The sequence below is a fragment of the Arvicanthis niloticus genome, chromosome 6 (assembly GCF_011762505.2).
Source record: "Arvicanthis niloticus isolate mArvNil1 chromosome 6, mArvNil1.pat.X, whole genome shotgun sequence".
Classification (NCBI taxonomy): Eukaryota; Metazoa; Chordata; class Mammalia; order Rodentia; family Muridae; genus Arvicanthis; species Arvicanthis niloticus.
The window spans coordinates 51,680,259-51,700,590 of record NC_047663.1 but is presented as its reverse complement, the minus strand read 5'-3'; the positions used below and the strand labels follow the sequence as shown (position 1 = coordinate 51,700,590).

Sequence of the window (20,332 nt, the reverse complement as noted above, 5' to 3'; positions counted from 1 at the left end):
GTGGCTTTTCTCTTACAGAATCCAGGTCATCTGATGATCCCACAGAGCAGCAGGATGGTACACCAACTGTCACAAAACACATAGCTGATCTCTGTTCATTTACTGAAAGAGGAAGTATAAGTTTCATTTAATTTGCAAAAAACAGTGTAGTTTTTAAAGTTAAAAAAGACAATTTATGTGTAGGTGTTATGCCTGCTTGTATGTCTGTGTATCATGTATGTGCAGTGTCTCGGGAGGCCAGAAGAGCTTGCCAGAGGCCCTGGAAGTTGGAGCTACAGACAGTTGTGAGTCACCATGTGGTTGCTGGGGAATCGAACCTGGGTTCTCTGGAAGAGAAACCAGTCCTCTGAAACGTGGAGCCATCGCTCCAGCTTTCTAAAGCATTAGAGGAGCTGGCCTAGGAGATGAAAGATGATTGTTATTGTAAAGATACTCTGGCAGAAGAAAAAGAAAAGCATCCCCCATAGGAATTAAGATGGCTCTGGAATCTGGACGTGTGACTCAGAATGTATTCTGCCTATTGCAATCCCCACCATAATTTTTCCTACCCATAAAAGCCATGTCATAGACCTGCATTCTCTAAGATGGCTCTCATAGGCAATAACTCTTCCCATTGTCCAGGATGCCAGACTTTGAATAAAAACGACTCTTTTCCTCCAACTCTCATGTCCAGAGTACTGGCTTTTGAATGGTAGGCAGAACTGGGTCCAGTACCACATTATCTGAGATAAATCAACTGATTTATTTTGGCTCTTTGTTTTAGAGGTTCAATCCATGATAAATCCATTCTATTGATTTGGACCCATGGTGAGGTGGTACATTATGACAGAGGGCGTGCATCTGGCAAGGCTACTTGGCTTCTGACTGTAAATTGAGAGGGGAAAGGTAATTGGGATTTCACAGTGTCCTCGTGAAGGCATGCTTCCCCAAACTGAAGCATGCTCTTCCATCCCCCAGCAGAATCCATTCTTACACTGTCCTTATATCCTAATAGTGCTATAATCTGGGGACCAAGTCTTCTTTAACACATAGCTTTTGGGGGAACATTCCAGATTCGGACTATAGTATCAGCTACCTGTACCAAGTCACCCAATCCCCTGTCTTCCAGAGGCAAATGTATTGAGCTCATAGGGTGTTTGTTATGTTATGAGGGTTAAATGAGAAAACCTTATTTATATAGATAATATGTGTGTGTGTGCACACGCACACACACATAGGGTATGTGGACCTGTGCCAGTGCATGTGGAGGCAGGAAGTTGATTTTTTAGTATCTTTCTCTATTACTTTCTACCTTATTCGTTTTTTCTTTTTTGAGGCAGAGTCTCTCTGAACCCAGAGTTTGTTGTTCGGACACGCTGGTCCCATGGAGCTGCCCTTCTCTGTCCCTTCCCCAGTGTGCTGGCAACATAGGTGTGTGCTGCTGTACCTGGTTTCTTATAAGGGAGCTGGGGTTATGAACTCAAGTCCGCATGCTTATGAAGCAAGCCCTTTACCCACTGAGTCATCTTCCCAGCCTTTGTAGATCCTGTGTAGCACTCACAGGGCGTGAGGAGAGATGTTTGTGTCCCTGGACTTAGTGTGGTGCTGGGGTCATGACTTCCATGTTTTGAAGAACTTCCCCACTGAAGAGTGGAGGTAGAGACCCGCAGCTGAGCAATGTCCAGAGAGTGACAGGCTTGGAGCGCTCACTCCGTCCTAAGTGCGATCTCTTCATCAGACCCCTCCCCACTAACAGGAGGAAGTGGACTACAGGTCCCACTCCTAACCAAGAAGCTATTGGCAAATGAAACCCAATCCATTTTCTACTCAACCATACTCCAGGGCCAGGAGTAACTGGGGTGTTTGTTTGTTTTGTCATTTTTATGTGTTTTTTGTCTTATTGGTCTTTTGCTTGTTTTGATAGTCTTTCTTTCTTTCTTTCTTTCTTTCTTTCTTTCTTTCTTTCTTTCTTCTTCGTCTTCTTCTCCTTCTCCTTCTTCCTGTCTCTCTCTCCCTTCCTTCCTTCCTTTTCCTTCCTTCCTTTCTTTTTTTCTTTCCTTCTTTCGAGAGAACATAAAGCTGTGGGTTGGGGGGGGATGCAGAGGATCTGGGGGAGGAGTGAGGAGTAACTGAGTCAGGCTGGAGCTGGGGAGCCCTGTGCTGAGCACATAGGAAACTGTGGCTATGGCTGGGAGCCAGGGTCACAGGCTCAGATTGGGCAAGAACAGGGAACTGATCTGTAGGTCACTCTGCTCCTGGTCAGAGATATTTGGAGAAATCAACAGTTCTGGAAAATAGAGGCAGGAAGTGAAACAGGGGAGGGAGGGATAGAGAAGAAACAGCAGACTGTATCCTAGCCCCTCCACACCTGCACCCCTGCTCCCCTTCTGACATTGTGCAATGAAGGGCGAGATGACGTGTGTGTGTGTGTGTGTGTGTGTGTGTGTGTGTGTGTGTGTGTGCATGTGTGCATACAGGGAGACCTTATATACAAAGAGACCTCCCATCTCCCTTCTCTGGTTGTGAGAACAGAAATGTCCCCCACCCCCACTATTCACTGCCAGAGTTCCAACTGTTTCTATTTCTATTTACTGTCCAAAGTCCCAGGGGCAGGAGGTGACAGATTAGATGGACATTCAGGCACAGGGACCCGGCTCTTACCTGGATCAGCCCTTCCTCCCTCCCACCTAGCACCACTAACACTGCCTGTCTGGTCTCCCAGGTTAACCCCTCTTTCTCCTTGGGCTCAGGCTGCCTCCAGAAGCCAGAGTCAACTCTCTATATCTTTAACAGGTAACTGAGGTAGTGGGGGGCAGATGGGGCTGGGGATGTCTAGAGTTAAAAACAAGCATGGTCTAGGGACTCTGGGTGGACGGATGAGAATGTATAGTCTGGTCCATGGAAGGAAGGCTGTGGCTTCAGCGACAGCCGGGCCACCTCCTGGGAAGAAAGGAGCCTGCAGTATTTAAAGTCTTTTCTCAAACTAGTCTCTGACCTCTCCGCCACTTGCCTTGAACTACCCAGGTCCTCTTTGTCCTTCCAAAGGAATTAGACTCTTAGCACAAACCCAAGTTCCAGCTCTAAGGAAACCTCAACTCAGTCCCAGATCTGTCTCCAGCCCTTAGGGTCCATCATGGAGAAGGACTTTCAAGACATCCAGCAGTTGGACTCTGAGGAAAACGACCATCAGCTCAGTGGTGATGAGGAACAAGGCCCTCATGTGCAGAATCCTAGGACAGAAGATCCACGTTGGAAAGGCAAGTGTCCAGTTTCTAGAGCCTCTCTGGGTTTCCTGTCTCAGCGGCCAACTCCTCTCTGTGAGGACTCTGTCACCCTGACCCAGTGACCAGGGAGCTCCTGAGTCTGTCCTACTCGGGGTTATTACTACTGTGAGAAAGTATCATGACCAAAGCGACGAGAGGAGAGGACTTATTTGGCTTATGCTTCATCATCACGTTCATCATCTAAGGAAGCCAGACAGGAACTCACACAGGGCAGGAAGCTGGAGGCAGGAGCTGATGCAGAGGTCATGGAGGAGTGCTGTTTATTGGCTTGCTCCTCATGGTTGGCTCAGCCTGCTTAATTATAGAACCCAGAACCACTAGCCCAGAGATGGCCCCACCCACAATGGGCTGGGCCCTTCCCCATCAATCACCTAGTAAGAAAATGCCCTACAGGCTTCCCTACAGCCACATTTTATGGAGGCATTTTCTCAGTTGAGGCCTCCTCCTCTCTGATGACTCTAGCTTGTGTCAAGTTGACATAAAACTGGCCAACACAGTGACCCTCCACATGTGAGGTACTGATACCTCTGAGTGCTGGGTCCTAAGAAAGGGTATGTTTAGAAGTGAGGGAACACCTGGGAGCTAGGGATGAGTCTCCCTCTAGACTGCATGTGTGTATGTGTGCATATGTGCATGTACATGTATGTGCTTAGGAGGAATGCTGAGCCCAGGACTGGGGTACAGAGATGAGTTGGGTGTGGATGCACAGAGAGATCCTAGGTGATTCCCATTTTTTCCTGCCTGAATCTTCTTCTTGCACATTTTGAACACAGGTCCCACATGATAGCAAAAGGTTTTAGGGTAAGAGAGATCTTGCCCTGGGCTGGTTACCCAGTGTGTTCCGACACTGTAGTTTCATCTCAGAAGAAACTTGGGACTTCTTGTTGTTAAGACAGGGCCTCTCTCACTTTGTAGCCCAGGCCTCTTGAAACTCACAAGGTAGCTTGAGCTAGCCTTGAATTCTCATGCAGTCTCTCTATTTTAGCCTCAGGAGGGCTAGGATCACAAGTGTGCTCTAACCATGCCCAGGCAACTTGGGACTTACACCTTGGTCACATCTCTAATTGTTTACACTTGCGTGGTCCAGTCACAGCATCTATGCCAGTGTCCTGTCTTGTGTTAGCATCAGTGTCATTTCTGAGTCCTGTTCGAAAGATCCTGGGATCTCATTTTGATAGGTTCATTTATTGCTTATTTATTATTTTTGATATTGCCATTTGAAACCAGGGCCTTGCACATACAGGCAAGAGTTGAATCACTGAGACCCCCTGTCTGTTTTGTCAGTCTGTCTATCCCCTAGTTTGACTTGTGTTTTCCTACTCTATGATGTCTTGTGACCTACAACTGGATGCTGAGCACTGTGAGTTCTGTCTTGCTGGGTGCTGGGTGCTTTTGTATTCTGGTATTTAGTTTTCTGGGATGCAGGAAAGTGGCTTAGGACCTATCTGACTCCTTGTGCCCTAACCGTCTTGGTTTCAGGCTTTCAAACTGTCTCCTCAAGCTGGGGAGTCTGCTAGACTCTGTCCCACTTTCTCCTCTCTGCCCAGTAGCCTGAAAAGCTTCTCTAGGCAGTGAGTAGTGAGCTGGGCAATTTGAGGGCTCATTCATTTTCCTGGTTTTCAAGAGTTAATACTCTTCATTGCCTCATGTTCAGTGTCTTGAAAACTGTTGTTTAATATATACATATATGTGTATGCATGTATATGAGAATGTATATGTATGTGTATGCTTATATGTATATTTATACATGTATGTGTATGTATGTATACGTGTATGTGTATGCATGTATGCATGCATGTAATAATCCATTCACGAGGGCAGAGCCTAAGACCTAATCACCATGTATATGCACATGCATATGTGTATACATGTATGTGTATGTATGTGTATATACATGCATGTGTATGTATGTATATGTCTGTGCATGTGTGTGTTTTAATTTTTTCTGAAATAAGGTTAAATCTGACAGTTTCTGTTTTGTCCTGAGTAGAACATTTCAAACCTGACTACACAGTACTTTCTGCTTTAATCAATAGTTCCCAGAACAGCTGAGTCAGGTGGCTACTTTTTGTCATTGTCATTTTATACATGAAGAAAATGGGGTTGTTAAGAGACTGAATGATGCTAGACCTAACTGGTAGCTCAGATGGTTTATTCCCGCTAGGCTGACAGGGTAGGGGCTTCTTAGGTCACAGGTTAGTTGGGAATCAGGATGAGGGTTTCCTGCATGAACAGTACTAGCAGAAGCAGTCAGGAGTTTAGTTGTGGATTTCCAGCTGGGGAGATGGGTCAGAAGTGCTTCTAGTTGGAGCCTATCCTATACTTTCCTGTGGTGCTAAAACAGAATGTGTCTGACTAGGAAACTTATAATAAACAGGTATGTATTGGCTCGTTTTTTCTTGAGTCTGAGAAGCCCAGGACTGAGGGCTCTGTCTGGCAGGGCCTTTTTATGCATCAGCCTGAAGCAGAAGGGCCCAGGGAGGATGAAGGGGACAGCAAAAAGGAAGCTTTTAATAAGACTGCTATTTTTTGATGTCAATAGTCCATTCACGAGGGCAGAGCCTAAGACCTAATCACCTTCCATTCTGGCTCTACCTCCCAATGTCGCTGCCCTGGTGATCATACTGAAGGGTACATTTGCATCACAGAAGCATGTTCTCTCTAGGTTAAGTTGGGGTTTTAAGCACGGCTGCTGTGGAGGAAGCATTGGTTTGGAAAGGTGGAGTCTTTTTTTGTGGGAAGATGGGGAAATGTGACAAGCATTGGTTTGGAAAGGTGGAGTCTCCATAGCCACTCATAGAGGCAACTCCTGACTCAGTACAGCGGTAGGAAATGACCTTAGGAAGACTTGACCTCCAGGATGCAGGGTTGCTCCGACATGGTGGTACTGAGACAGGGAAGGCTACCGAGCCACAGGCTCATGCAGAGGAGTCTCCACACAGGTGGATGGTACAAAAGCAGGGGAGGGGCTGGGAGAGGAGTCCCTCCCTTGGTCCTGGGGAGGCAAGTCAGTTCATGTAGGTGAAGATGTTGGTGTGTGGGAAGCCAATAACAGTGTGTACGAGTGTGTGGATGTCTGTGAGTGTGAGCATGTGGGCAAATGTGTTAGAGTGGTAAGAGGAAGCATGGGTGTGGGGCAGATGGGTCAGCAGGCAGGAGAGGTGACTGTGGGAAGATGGGGATGGGAACAAGGGTGGTAGGAGTTGGGGGGGGGGTTTCACTTGGGGGAGATGAGTAAGGTAGATGGGCCTGCACAGTGGCTTTTGGGTGGGTGCTTTTTGGTGGGATTAGCTGGACTGGAGAATCCCACCGGAATTGTGAAGGGATGGATTGTTCCAGAATTGGGGTTGTGTGAGGGGTGTAAGGGTACTGACTAAGGGGGGGCATATGACCTAGCCTGTCAATACTCCATTCTGAAGGGACAGGGGCTATGGAAGGACAGAGGTGATCTGTGGGTTTCTGACTTATGGGCAGGAAGAAAAACCATGTAGACCTCTTTTGTAAGGTGTTTGGAAAAGGCCAGTTCTGCATCCTGGTCTTCTCTGTGTCTCCCTGTTCCCGGGTGTAAGATCTCACCTGTGTGCATAGCTGGTATATCTTATGTCACGTGTGTGTGAGTGCTTGCACATGTCCATGTGGGTGCATGTGTGTAATCGTGTGTGTGTGTGAGTGTATGAAAGGTCAAAATCCATCTAATTTCCTCAGCCCCACCTGATTTTCTCCTTTACCCAGCCTGTGCCTCCTCAGACTTGTGTGCCCCCGTCCCCTCTGTGTCTTGCTCTTGGTGTCTAGTCCTCTGGAATTGTTTTCTGACCCATTCTCTCTCACAGGACAGCCTCCTCCCAGGCCCTTTCCACAGCGCCTCTGCTCCCCGTCCCACCTCACTCTGCTCGCCCTGGCCTTCAACATCCTCCTGTTGGTGGCCGTCTGTGTGCTTTCATCCCAAAGTGAGGTCATGACCTGGCCGGGATGAACCAAGGATGGGGACGTGATCTGGGGAGTGCTGGGGCAGAGGGGAGGAAGAGGAGAGGTGGAGGTGTCCTCATGGGGGCAGGCTCTGGGTGCAGATGGAGACCAATGGTGGGGTAACAGGATGATTGACACTAGAAATGATGGGTGACATGGGGTCAGTCACATGGACAGTGATGTGGGCACGCTGTGACATAGTTCCACATCCATCTGGTCCCAAATTTCTCCTGACAAGGCATGCAGCTGCAAGAGGAGTTTCGGGCCCTGAAAGAAGACTTCAGCAACTTCTCCTCCAGCACCCTGATGGAGTTCAGGGTTCTGGACTCCCACGGTGAGTTGGATGGGGTAACTGGCACTTATTTGTCCATGCAGACTTGATGGGCGTGGTGCTGGGTCTGCAGCAAGAGTGTGCTCACGTGCTGTGGTGATGAAAACCTGGGCAGAGGAACAATCCAGCCAGAGGAACTGGCAAGGCTTCTGGCAACATGGGCTCTGACCTAAGGAGCTTGGGCAATGAATGAGTCTGGGTAGGAGGTGACATGGTGGCGATTAGTCCCAGGCAGAGACAAGCAGAGACCATGATGGCTAGGGGGTGAAGAAGGTCACTACCTTTTAGGACTGTGTACACTTTTAGTGTGACAGGAGGTGGTGACTGATGGGTGGTGGTGGTGGGGATCAGAGATATGGAGGGGCCAGGCCACACTGTAAGTTGTGTGGACTGAATGGGGCTTGGCTTGAGAACATGGAATCCAAGGAAGGAATTTAAATGGCATGTTGACCTCACTCAGGTGAGGCTGGGAGTCTGGGCAGTAGAAGAGCAGCATGTGGGACAAGGTAACAGACTCTTTATAGATACCCAGCGTATGCAGCCAGAGAAGCATTCAGGAGCCAGACTGATGGGGAAACCATTTAGCATCTGTCTTTTTCAGGAGGTAGCAGAAATGACAAGTTGACTTCCTGGATAGCCAAACTGGGGGACAAGCAGCAGGAGCTAAAAGCAGGTCAGAGCTTCCCCCTTCTGCATTCTTTCTGGGTCACTATGATGTGTGGGATGCCGTGTATATATGTGTCTCCCCAGACAGTAGCTGCAGCTCTGTGCCTGCTCTTGGCAGGTATGGAGCCACATGTCTGCTGCATCTCCGCCCATGTGTTTGTCCCTTAGACCATTCCTCTTTGCTCTTTCACCTGAAGCACTTCCCACTGGATCTGCGAACCCTGACCTGTCAGCTGGCCTTCTTCCAGAGCAATGGTAGAGTAGGGACAGGGAAGTCTCGGGTTCGAGTGTGACTGTCTCCTCCAGCTTGGTCTCATTTCCCTCTGCCCTTCTCTTCCCTCAGGCACAGATTGCTGCCCTGTTAACTGGGTAGAGTATGGGGGAAGCTGTTACTGGTTTTCTCTGGATGGGCTCACCTGGGCTGAGGCTGACCAGTACTGCCAGCTGGAGAATGCCCACCTGCTGGTCATCAACTCCAGGGATGAGCAGGTGAGGAAACATGAAGGCAGGCCTGATCAAGTAGCCCGATCAAGTCTTTGTACTTATCTATTACAATTTGCTTTAAATTTTATTTTTTCTTCTTCCTCTTCTCCCCTTTCTCTCCCTCCTCCTCTCCTTGCTCCTCTTCCTCCTCCTCTTTTTCATCCTATTCTTCCTCCTCCTCCTTCTTTGTCTTCATGTTTAATACCAATGAGTCCTAGTGACACCAGTCCGTGCATAGGTATAGAGGTATCCATTGGAGCATGGGCATCCAACCATGGGGTTTAGGCGTGTTTCTGGACATGACAGAGCTGTTGCACACATGAACACCCAGTGGTGTGGTTGCATGCACAAGACCTGCATAAGATCAAGCCAACCACAACCCCAGTATGGCTGAAAGCCTTGGTGAGGGATACAGAGTGAGGAAGGGGAAGTTTTCTCCCTGGATCCATTTCTTATTTGTAACCTAAAGAATACAGAAGGAGAGTGTGGTAGGAGTTCTGATGGCTCATGGTGGAACAGTAACTGCTGCTAAGTGGTGGGAGCCAGGAGGCAGGAGAGGCATGAAGCCAGGGCTAGGTGACCAAATGATGCCAAGGTAGGTAGAATGCTAGCCAAGATGACTTCAAGGCTAGGGCTTGGGAGCCAATCCACTGAAGGGACTGAGAGTCCCTTCTTGCTGTATTGGCTGTAGGCAGAATGGGAAGACTTGCTCCCCTGCAGTGGGTCCTTGGGTCCTCATTGACTATAGGTGTCCTGCGTCTTCTTCCCCACTACCACCCCCAGATAGTAACCTGAAGACCAAAGTTCATGGTGGGAAACCAATCCGTTAGAGTTGATGGAATGGCTTCTCATGAGGAGGGTAATAATGATAGCATTCACAGCAGCACTTACTACAGTCTAGGCATGTTCGTGAGTTCACGTCTTTAGTTCTCACAATCCCGTTGGGTGGGCACCAGGGAAGAGAGAGGTTAAGTGATGTGCCAAAGAGCCAGCAAGTCTTGATGGAGTCAGGATTGAGACCCACTTGGCCTCTTCAGTCAGTGTTTTCACTACTGTTTACTATGCTAAATCCATCAAACCATTTGATGCAGAAGTTAGAATATACTTAGTATTTGCTGTCAGGCTATGCAAGTGATTTTCATGGTGATTTCAAACACATTTTGCTTTACTGATCAGATTGAAGTTGCCAGTATTTAGTTAATTTTGATGTATGAAAACATCAACTTTATATAATTCAACCTAAGATTTGGCTCACGAGTTCATGACTCCAGTTTCTCGGTGGACCTTGCTGTCATATTCTGAAGGTCCCACTTAATGCTCTCCATCTTGACCTCATCTCTGGCTGGCAGACAGGGTGTGGTCCTTGGGTTTATTTCATATCTCTGTCCATCATTCTGTTCCAACCATTTTTGGGTCTCTGTGATTGAGATTACAACCCCTGCCTCTTACTTTTGAACATTCTGATTTAATCTCTGGCTCACTTTAAGATTGTCCTGCAGAACACTGCCAGGAAGCCAAGGTTAAAGGGTTTCTCTCACTGAGTGTTAGACACTGTCGTGTTTTGATTAGAAAAAAATTTAACAAAAGTGAAATTTCCTAGCATTTAGGAGGATTGTGAGGAAACTTTTTCTTCCCCGACTGCCATTCCTTTCCTACTTTGGAGCTGAGGTCTTGTTTTGGTGTCCAGCCTGGCCTCAAAACCCTGGGCTCAGGTGATCCTCCTCCCTCAACCTCCTGAATACCTGAGATGATTTTAATAAGTAGATGTATCTCTCATATTTAGTTATCAAGATTTCTAATTACATGTATTTATTTATTTGTGTGTGTGTATATGTGTGTATACTTTTCTGTGGGGGTGCAGGGCTGTGTGTGCATGTACTTGACATGTACACAGAAACTAGAGAGAATGATGAGTGTCCCTTTCCAGCATGCTCTAATTCTTCCTCCCAGGCAGGGTCTTTTTCTGACCCTGGAGGCTCACATTTTTGCTAGACTGAAGCCTGGAAGTCTCAGATATTGTCTTATTTCTGGCCACTCTTGGAACTGGGGTTACAGGCATCTGTTGTGGATTGCCTGGCTTGTTGTGTAGTTGCTGGATTCTGCACTAAGGTCCTTATGCCTATGGAGCAAATGTTCTTGACCACTGAGCCCTCCCTCTAGCTCCATCCCCCATCTCTTACATTTGCTTGTGAGATGAACTTTGTGTATGTGTGTGTGTTCTCCCATGGTGTTATGGAATAACATGTATGTGTGTGTGTGTGTTGTGTGTATGTGTGTGTGTTCTCCCATGGTGTTATGGTAGTTTGTTTTTATTTACTGTAGTGATGACCTGTATAACTCTAAATAATGGGCTGAGGTTTACAGGCTTCAAAAACTAAGAGTGCAATTGGCCAGAGAGATGGGTCAGCAATCAAGAGCAGAGGGCTGAGATTCAGTTCCCAGTACCCACAAGATGGCTCACTACATCTGTAACTTCAGTTCCAGGAGATTTGATACCATCTTCTGACCTCCTTGGGCACCAGGCACACAGTGCACAGATACATGTGCAGGAAATAACCCGCACCCATAAAATACAATTAACAAAAATTTTAAAATTAAAGGGAAAAAAACCCTAAGAGTTTATATAACTCTCCATATGAAAGATGGGAAAAGTGTCGTTCCCCCACCCCCGCCCAAGGTTGACCTTAAACTTGTTATGTAGCCAGAGGAGATCTTGAACTCCCGATTGCCCTGCCTTCACCTCCTGGTTCATGCTGTGCTGGTGGGAGCAGACTTAGGGATTTGTGCACACACTAGACAAGTGCGGTGCCAGCTGGGCTGCACCATCCACTCTAGCACAGGTCTCCTTAGGGTTCGTTATCTTCAAAAACAACAATCAAAGGTCTTTGGAGCTCGTGGCTTGTATGCTCAGCTGTCCGTCCTGCACAGCGCAGCTGCTTGTGATGTCCGAACCCAGGTTCCACCCTGGGGGGAGGGGCATGAGTTCCATGACAGTCACTGGTTATTGTCACTGTTTCAAGTGGGCACAGTTCCTTCTCGAATTCACTTAGGAAAGGGCAGATGAGTGATCTGAACTATTTTCTTTAGTCTTCTAGCACTATTTGATGACCCCCCCTCCCCCTGACCTTGAGCTCGGGGACTGGGATTTTTATCGTGTACATTTGTCTTAGTTATTCAGTTTCTTTGGTGATGGGATTAGTGACGAAGAGAGTATCAGATAGCAGTAACTTCAACATCCTGTCTCCACATCCCTTTGCTGCATCTCTATGGATACTTCTGAATCTGTGGAGTAGCCTCATTGGCCCTGGCAGCTGCTTCTTCACACACAGGACATTGTCCTACATGCAGAGTTCTAGACTTTATGGGCGCTGCTGTCACAGATTCTGCTCTTGGATAAGAAACCCTGGTCTCTGGGAAGTGTGAGGGGAATTGGACCGTTCTCTCCAAATGCAGGTGGGGACTCTCCACATGCTATCAAAGGATATTGTTAGAGTATGTGCTGGTCAAACTAACCCTCTGCTTCCTTTTATAAAACTGGGTGATCATACATTCCCTTGCAACCATACAGAAACAATGGGACCTAAATTCCCAGGAACAGCCACCTATGTAAGAGCAAGCCCCTTGGAATGGCTTTAGTCCTAGGGAGAAATCTGTAAGCACAGGGACATTTGCATGGAAGCCCCTGTCGGTTCCCTGGCTGGGCTGGCTGCCTTGCACCCAAGCATCTTTCTACTTTCAGTGGAAACTGTCAGACCCATGTAGCCAGGTGAAAATGCAGTTCTGGGTGGCGGGCCCAAGTTTGGAAACTTGGTGCTGGGGCCCAGCAAACCTTAAGAAATGACATCAAAATTGCAGCAAAAAAACCTGGGGCCAACACAGAGACGACGGAAACCAAGGTGCTTCACGGGTTCTGGGATCTGCAGGACAGCAAGGGCAGGATCCCAAAGATGCCGTGTGCAGAAGATGGGGAGAAGATGGAGTTGCCATAGCAGTGGTGCTAGGAATGGAGGGAAAAGTAGGCCCAGGCTGGAAACAGGATGGTTGTCACAAGCTAGATACTGGTTAGTTTTCTAGGTTCTAATAACTACCTTGCAAAGAGAGTGACTACGGCACCAAACTTGGAGAGAAACTAAGGCTCAAAAGAGATAATCCCTGCAGGCACTCAGTACAACATCTAGCCTAGTAAAAGTTCATTTAACACTAGCCACTCTTGTAGAGGAAAAAGCAAAGACATAGCTGTTGGTAGCTGAGGCTTCAGCACGGAGCAGGCTGGGCTGGGCTGGGGTGTGGTCCCTTGAATGTGCACATGGATAAGGGATGAAGCAATTTTCTCTCTTACTTATTTTTCCAGGACTTTGTTGTAAAGCACAGGGCCGCGTATCATATTTGGATAGGTCTTACTGACAGGGATGGCTCCTGGAAATGGGTGGATGGAACAGAATATAGAAGCAACTACAAGTAAGTACCTCTTGCATCTCTTTGTGAGTTTGCTCCAGGGGCAATCGCCTGGCCTTTCACCTCAATGTACTCCTCTAGGGCCAGTTTCCCCAGTCTTCTTCTTCCTGACTCCCCTCCCCCATCTCAAAGCCTGTACATGCTCAACCTTTGAACACTTCCAAGGCTATGCTGTTTAGAGGCGGGGGACAGGGCTGTGGGGAGATGGGGCGGTGAGGAGGTTGGATCTTGAGCTTTCTTTGGCTTACCTTTATAGGAACTGGGCCTTCACTCAGCCAGATAACTGGCAGGGCCATGAAGACGGAGGGAGCGAAGACTGTGCTGAAATGCTGTCAGATGGTCACTGGAATGACAACTTCTGCCAGCAGGTGAACCGCTGGGCATGTGAAAAGAAGCGGAACATCACCCACTAGGAGTCTGCTCTACCGAGTCTACGCACCTCCCTCCCCCAACCCCGCATGACCCAATAGGAGTTCGCTCTACCATGTCTCCGCCCCATCCTCACAGCTGCATCATCCCAACATCCTAACTGGGGATATTGGAGCAAGGAGGAGAGACAGAGTCCCAAGCAGGCGATGGATCTATGGTCTCATACCCTGGGAAGGCTGAGATTGTACCCTTCTCCACAATTTATTGCAATTGTTATAAATTTTAGCCTTCTGAACAAAGTAGGAAAAGAAAAAGAAACAAATATGTGAAACTCGTGTAGCCTGATTATTTGGAGCTGGTGCAAAAAAGAGGGAGGTGGGGGAGTCTGGAGGAGCAAGGTATGACTCTAGGCCCACAGTAAGGAGGGACCATGGTGTCAGGAGCACATGGCAGAGAGGCGGATACTGAGGCAAAATACAGACCGAGGGTTACTAGTGTATTTAATCATTCTTTTACTGAAAGACACCGGGGTTGTTTTTGCATTTTGGCTGCTGCAAATAAATCTGCTACTAACATTTAAAAGAAATTCAGAGCTAGAGCAACGACTCATTGGTTAAGAGTGTTCTCACAGAGGATCTGGATTTGATTCCCAACACCGGTATCACTCACAACCCCAGTAACTCCAGTTACAGAAGATCTGATGCCATCTACTGGCCCAAGTAGGCACTGCATGCACATGATTCATAGACACAAAGGGAGGCTAATTTTTTAAAGCTTAAAAAAAATTACATTTGCCTGGTGTGTGTGTGTCTACCTAAATGCCATGGTGCAAGTGTGAAGATCAGAGAAGAATTTCAGGAATTGCATCTCTCTTTGCAGCATGTGGTTTCTGAGGATTGAACTGGAGTCATCAGGCTTGGCAGCAAACGGCTTTTCCTGCTGGACTATCTCATTGGCTGTGTTATAAATGTTCTTGTGCAAAGTTCTGCACAGATATACATTTTTGTTTCTTTGTGATAAGTACACCATTATTGTGGGGAGTAGATGAAGTAAGTCCTGTGTAAATGTGTACAGTTGTCATGAGCCTCCCAATGCTTCAGACCCATGGAAACGGTGGTCCTTGTGGGATGATGACAGTGTGAGCAGAGTGTGGACCACAGCATCCTCCTCCTGGATGTTTACAGCCTGAGACTACTCTGCCTACGGAGGGGAGCTAACCATGTTGCCTTGTTTAGCTGTTTGCAATAAACCTACCTCCTCAATTCAGATGTGTAAAGAAAATACCAACTTCCCGGTTTGCTGGTGTGTCTCCATGAGAGCCACACAGCCCATCCAATCTCAGCTTTTCTGTACATGTGTCTGTGTGTCTGTCCTTTCTTCAAGTCCTCCATTGCCCAGGTCAGGTCAAATACAAAACCCTGCATGTCATAGGCATTATGAATGCAGTTTCTCGGTAACGTAGTGTCAACACATTTAGATGCAGGAGAAACTGCCATGCTGTTCTTCAGAGTCAGCGTACCCATATATTCTCACCGACCACGCACACTGCGTCTTGGCTGCATTTGTTGTTATCATTGTTCATATTTTTTTTTTTAATTTTAACTGTTCTGAAACATGTGCGATGGTATATACTGCTGTGGTTTTTACTTAGCTTTAACAGCTAATGCTGTGCAGCTTTGCGTTTCCTTAGTTTTTACATCTACTTTATGTCTCTCTGTGTGCGTGTGTGATTGTGCCTGTGGCACGGCTTGGCAGCTAGCACCTTTACTGGTCACCTCACTGGTCCACATTCTCCTTCTTTTTTTATTAGCAAACTCTCTTCGGGAAAATGCCTCTTAAGCCTGTTTTTTGGTTCCTTTTTTCTTTTCTTGTTGAGTTTTCAGAGTTTTTTTTTTTTTTAAAGCATGTGTGTATATATTTGTGTATGTGAGTGTGTCAATATGTGTCAGTATATAGGTGCATATGAGTATGTGTGCATGTGTGTGGGGTATGTGTATATATGTGTATGTGTCAGCGTGTATGTGTTGGGCTATGTTGGTGGTGTATTGCATGTGAATGTCCAGCCAGAAGAAGAAACCGAGTGTCTTCCTAGCACCTTTGGCTCCTTGACACAGGGTCTCCCACTGAACCTGATGCTTGCCATTTTGTTTAGGCTGGGTGACCAGGGAGCTTTGGTGATCTATTTACCTGACTCTCCTCCCCAGTTCTGGAGGTGGCAGGCATACACAGCCATGGCTGTAACTTGGGATTGGGGATTCAAACTTAGGTTCTCATGTTTGCATGACAAACACTCTTAACCTCTGAGCCATCCCCAGCCCCAGAATTCTTTATCTGTTCTAGATACAGATTCCTTGTTGGGTTTGCAGCCTGCAAATATCTTCTCCAGCCCCATGGCTCGTTTTGTCAGCCTCCCAACAGAAGCCATTTCCCCAAAAGAATACAGCATAGCTAGTAAGATTGGGGTTCACTTAAGGAACTGAGAACAGTGATATGATCACACAAAGCAGGAAGCTAAATGCTTTTCCTGTTTTTCATAGAAATTCGGTTAGATCTCCACAAAGTGACAATGTGTTCTGAAGTCGGGGGAGCCAGAGGCATGGGGATGGGGGGCACGTGTTCTGAAGTTGGGGGAGTCAGAGGCATGGGGGATGTCCTAGGAAGAGGCAAAAGCAAGAACCTCCTGATGGAGACAATTTCTAGAGAATTCTTACAAGTTGTGGGGGAGTCACCCATTTTTTTTCCCTGTGGGAAAGGGAGGTGCTTCTTCATACCTTCCCGAGCTAGAAGGTGCAGTCCCGAGGGACACCTATGCAGAGAGGGCTGTCTGCCTCGAGTAACTCAGGCCTCTCCCCAGAAGGCCCCATGGGAGTCAGGTTGACAATATTGTTGAGATGCCATGGCTGCTGGTGCCTCAGTGGAACAAGAAATACTTTGGCCCTTTGTTTTTGTTTTTTTTTAAGACAGGACCTCACTATGTGGCCTAGGATGGCCTTGAACTTGCAACAGTTTTCATGCCTCAGCCTCTTGGGCACTGCGATCATAGGCAGTTGCCAGCAGCCCTCTTAAGATGGGTTTTAGGTGAGGCTGTGGTTATGCCTTTGGGGTTTTCATGGTAGTCATAAGGAAAGAGATTCATTTCTGTTTCTTGACAGGAAAATCTAAAAGCAAATGCCTGGGCAATCGCCTGCCCCATTCATTGGTTGGTCAGGCTGTTCTTGGATGCCTTACGGGGCAAGGATATCAGAGAACAAGAACTTGGGAGCCTGGAAGCCAGATCCCCAGTGACTGACATCTAGATAGACTGTCAGAGGGGACTTCAGTCAGGACAGGAGTGAGATGAACCACCCTAGTGCTGCACTGGTGCAGGGCAGAGGAGCCCACAGGGCACTCCGAGAAACTCCTGCAAAGCCTTACAAAGTTCTGGTTCTGAATGCTTGCTGTGAAGGACCTAGCCCGTGTCCTTGGATTCAGGTCTCCTTTGTTCTTGAGGCTCAGAGGGGAGAAAAGGAAAAGATGGAGGGAGAGAGGAACTGTTATCTGACCATTGATTGTTCCTTGCTTTTTGAAACAGATTCTGCAATGACGATCTTTGAGAGTGACTCATTGCAATGTGTTCTGTGATCTGGAAGCCAGGGGTAGGGAGAGGCAGAGTAAAGAAAGGGAGGAACATCAAGAAAGGTCTACAGAAGCTGTCTCTAAGATAAGCATTCTGGAGAACGTGATTCATTAGGAAGCATTTGTAGGCAATTTCCAACCAAGCGACACACAGTGAGGAGAATAGGGATCCTGTAGCTTCATCCCAGCCTCACCGGGACACAATGATGAGAACACAGACCACACACCAGAGCTCTTCCAATTAGGGAGAGGGTACCATACCCACTAACCTTTGGCTAGCAGCTGTGCTGACTTCTGCTCTCTGTGTGCCCAGATGATGATGAGGGCAGTCAGTCCTCTGTTGAAGAGGCATAGATGCTGGCTGTTAATGAAACACTGGTGTTGGAGAGATGGCTCAGCGCTGAAGGGCATGAGGACCAGAGTTCATTCCCCAGCCACAAACAGTGGCTCCAGTGGCCCAGATGCCTCCGGCCTCCTGGGGAACCTGTACTCACATGCTGCCCACTCCCAAGTACACGTACTTGGAAATAGAAAAAAAAAAAAAAAAAAAAAAAAAAAAGAAAGAAAGAAAGAAAGAAAGAAAGAAATCTAAAAAAAAAAAAAATGTAAATTCTACTGAGACCCCACTGTGCCTGGAAAGAGGAAAGGGAGAGGAGGAGTCTGAGCAGAGCCCTTACTTACCATGTGAGTTACGGCTCCATCCATGGTGGAGCCCAACCAAGTCTGTACAAAGCTTTGCAGGATGTGACACAGGGAAATTAGCTTTCAGGCTGGAGGGATGGCTCAGCACTTAAGAGCACATGTCATTCTTGCAGAAGGCCCGGGCTCAGTTCCCAGCACTCACTCAGTGGCTCACAACTGTCTGTGACTCCAGTTCTAAGAGATCGGATGCTCTCTTCTCCCCACAGGCACCTGGCACACACATGGTGTACAGACACATATGTAGGCAAAACAGTCATATGCAGAAAAAGAAAAGGATTTATTTTTTTAAAGTTTGGCTTTAGTCTTGACTGGATTTCTGAGAGCCTGAAATTAAGATTAACTATTGTTGCTGTTCAGTATACATGAAAGACATACATATCAAGTTTACTGACATGGGCATGAGTGACAGGTGTGTATCAGATCGTCCTCCAGTGAGAGACTCTTGCCCTGGACCAGAGCTAGCATGTGCCTCCTGGAGCCTTGTCTGTTCAGACTACAGCGATAGGCTGTGATAAGTTCACGCTGGGATATCCTAGAGCAGACAGTGTTATGCGCACGGCAGTTAATGGTACTTCTAGTTATGGTATTCTCCTCCAGTGAACCTTTGGCACTTATTTTTCAAACTGTTCCCAATACGGAAGTGTGTGCATTAGTCAGATTTTATAGTTAGAGTCTATGCTGGTTAATGTTTATTGTCAGCCTGACACGATCTAGCATCACCTGGATAGAGAAAACATCAATTGAGGAACTTCCCAGGTCAGACTGACTTGATGATTGATGTTTGAGGGCTCAGCTTACTGTGAGTGGCACCATCCCTACACAGGTAGGTCTGTTAATAAGAAAGGTAGAGGAGGGACTGGGGAGATGGCTCTGTGGTAAAGAGCACTGGCTGCTCTTCCAGAGGTTCAACTCCCAGCACCCACAGTTCCAGGGGATCCCATACTCTCTTCTGGACGCCTTGGGTACTTCATACAGGTGTTGGACATACACACATGCAGGCAAAACATTCATACGCATAAAATAAAAATAAATAAATCTTAGAAAGAAAAGAAAGGCTGGGCAGTGGTGGCACACACCTTTGATCCCAGCACTTGGGAGGCAGAGGCAGGCGGATTTCTGAGTTCGAGGCCAGCCTGGTCTACAGAGTTCCAGGACAGCCAGGGCTACACAGAGAAACCCTGTCTTGAAAAACCAAAAAGAAGGAGGAGGAGGAGGAGGAGGAGGAGGAGGAAGAAAAGGAAGAGGAGGAAGAGGAGAAGGAGGAAGAGGAGGAAGAGAAGGAGGAGGAGGAGGAGGAGGAGGAAGAAGAGGAGGAGGAGGAAGAGGAAGAGGAGGAAGAGGAGGAAGAGGAGGAGGAAGAGGAGGAGGAAGAGGAGGAAGAGGAGGAGGAAGAGGAAGAAGAGGAGGAAGAGGAGGAGGAAGAGGAGGAGGAGGAAGAGGGAACGAAGGAAGGAAGTGAGCTGGATGAAGAGGAGCCAGTGATTGAGTGAAGCAGTAACTGTGTTCCTCCATGGATTCTTGCTCATATCTTCCTCAGTGACAGACCATAAGCTAACCAAGCCCTTTCTTCCCAAGTTGCTTCTGGCTAGAGGGTTTTTATCACAGCAACAAGAAGCAAACCAGGACATGTTGGATTGGAGAGAAATACTGGGATGTGTTTCTTCCATTTCACCTGGGTCTTGAAGCCCTCAATAAATGTTTGAAGATTTAAAATTAAAAATGTTGTGTGTTTAAAGTAGACATATAGGTCAACCATTGTAAATGAGTCAATAAAGATGTATAAAAAGTTCATGTATTTTAAAATTAGGCAGTAAATTTAAGATTAAAATATAAGATTCAGGGGCTGAGGAGTTGGTTCAGGAGTTTAGAGCACTGATTGCTCTTGCAGAGGACCTGGGTTCGATTCCCAGCACCTGCATGGTGGCTCACAACCATCCATAACTCCAGTTTCAGGTATCCCAAAAACCACTTCTGATTTCTGCAACTACCACAAATACATGTGTGCAAGAAAATCACTTATATACATACATAAAATCTCTTAAAAATAAATAAGATAACTATAAGATTCAAATAAGAAGTCATAATAGAAAATAGACAATATTTTGGACTGGTGAAAATGAGAGGACACACCACCAAAATGGCGCTCAGAAGAAAGAGGTTTTGCAGCGCTCAGTGCCTTAATAACTGCTGTTTGGAGTTGTAAAGAATTTATTCCCAGTCACTCCTCTGACACTGATAGTCATAGATGGAGAAGTCCCTTACAGAAAATGGCATTGCATCCCCGTGTAAGCTCCTCACTCACACCTGACCTATCTAAGCCATCGTTCTAATTACCGTAATACCTAATGCAATCCGAAAGCCCACGCATAGCTGTCATCTTCATTTTAGGGAACGATACGAAAACGGTTGGCACATTCACTGTGGTGGAAGTTCTTCCCCAGACACTTTCAGCATGCTGCTGGGCAGATCCTTGGCTGTAAAA

The 20,332-nt window shown here is 47.1% G+C and overlaps 1 protein-coding gene across 2 annotated transcripts; it reads left to right on the top strand.

Annotated features, from left to right (window-relative positions):
* The first annotated feature begins 2,596 nt into the window (after positions 1-2,596).
* Asgr2 (asialoglycoprotein receptor 2) lies at positions 2,597-13,864 on the top strand. Of its 2 annotated transcripts, XM_034507802.2 has the most exons (9): positions 2,599-2,772; positions 3,098-3,236; positions 7,094-7,210; positions 7,468-7,563; positions 8,162-8,233; positions 8,395-8,481; positions 8,570-8,715; positions 13,061-13,167; positions 13,421-13,864. In XM_034507802.2, exons 2-9 carry the CDS (start codon positions 3,113-3,115, stop codon positions 13,575-13,577), a joined length of 906 nt encoding a protein of 301 aa, XP_034363693.1. In that variant the 5' UTR covers positions 2,599-2,772; positions 3,098-3,112; the 3' UTR covers positions 13,578-13,864. The 2 variants fall into 2 exon arrangements, with proteins under 2 accessions (XP_076792570.1, XP_034363693.1); XM_076936455.1 differs by lacking the exon at positions 8,395-8,481 and having other exon boundaries at positions 2,597-2,772.
* The last annotated feature ends 6,468 nt before the right edge of the window (positions 13,865-20,332 follow it).

Excerpts from the sequence above, each read along its gene's own strand:
- Asgr2 (XM_034507802.2), top strand. The coding sequence starts at position 3,113 with ATGGAGAAGGACTTTCAAGACATCCAGCAGTTGGACTCTGAGGAAAAC. Across the intron at positions 7,211-7,467 it reads CTGTGTGCTTTCATCCCAAA|GCATGCAGCTGCAAGAGGAG; the intron begins GTGAGGTCATGA and ends TCTCCTGACAAG. Across the intron at positions 8,234-8,394 it reads GCAGCAGGAGCTAAAAGCAG|ACCATTCCTCTTTGCTCTTT; the intron begins GTCAGAGCTTCC and ends TTTGTCCCTTAG.